The following is a 620-nucleotide window of genomic DNA, read 5'->3' on the forward strand; positions in this document are numbered from 1 at the left end:
AGCTCTATGGACTCCCAGATGTTAGCAACTAGCTCTATGGACTCTCAGATGCTAGCAACCAGCACCATGGACTCCCAGATGTTAGCAACTAGCTCTATGGATTCCCAGATGTTAGCATCTGGTACTATGGACTCTCAAATGTTAGCTTCCGGCACCATGGATGCTCAGATGTTAGCATCTGGTACCATGGATGCCCAGATGTTAGCGTCTAGTACCCAAGATTCTGCTATGTTGGATTCAAAATCTCCTGATGCCTACAGGTTGGCTCAGGATCCTTACAGATTAGCCCAAGATCCCTATAGATTAGGTCATGACCCTTATAGGTTAGGTCATGATGCCTACCGGTTAGGACAGGACCCATATAGATTAGGCCATGATCCCTATAGACTAACTCCTGATCCCTATAGAATGTCACCTAGACCCTACAGGATAGCACCCAGGTCCTATAGAATAGCACCTAGACCATATAGGTTAGCACCTAGACCCCTGATGTTAGCATCTAGACGTTCTATGATGATGTCCTATGCTGCAGAACGTTCCATGATGTCATCTTACGAACGCTCTATGATGTCTTATGAGCGGTCTATGATGTCCCCTATGGCTGAGCGCTCTATGATGTC

The 620-nt window shown here is 46.5% G+C and overlaps 1 protein-coding gene across 6 annotated transcripts in view; it reads left to right on the forward strand.

Annotated features, from left to right (window-relative positions):
- Positions 1 to 620, forward strand: part of SON (SON DNA and RNA binding protein) — a 32,018-nt gene that overhangs the window by 8,002 nt on the left and 23,396 nt on the right. For all 6 annotated transcript variants that reach the window (XM_023741310.1, XM_023741311.1, XM_023741313.1 and 3 more), the window contains exon 3: positions 1 to 620. This exon is cut by the window's left edge and continues 2,291 nt beyond it; it is cut by the window's right edge and continues 3,161 nt beyond it. In XM_023741310.1, coding sequence (XP_023597078.1) covers positions 1 to 620 — 620 coding nt within the window.

This window comes from Trichechus manatus, unplaced genomic scaffold (assembly GCF_000243295.1).
Source record: "Trichechus manatus latirostris isolate Lorelei unplaced genomic scaffold, TriManLat1.0 scaffold00177, whole genome shotgun sequence".
Lineage (NCBI taxonomy): Eukaryota > Metazoa > Chordata > Mammalia > Sirenia > Trichechidae > Trichechus > Trichechus manatus.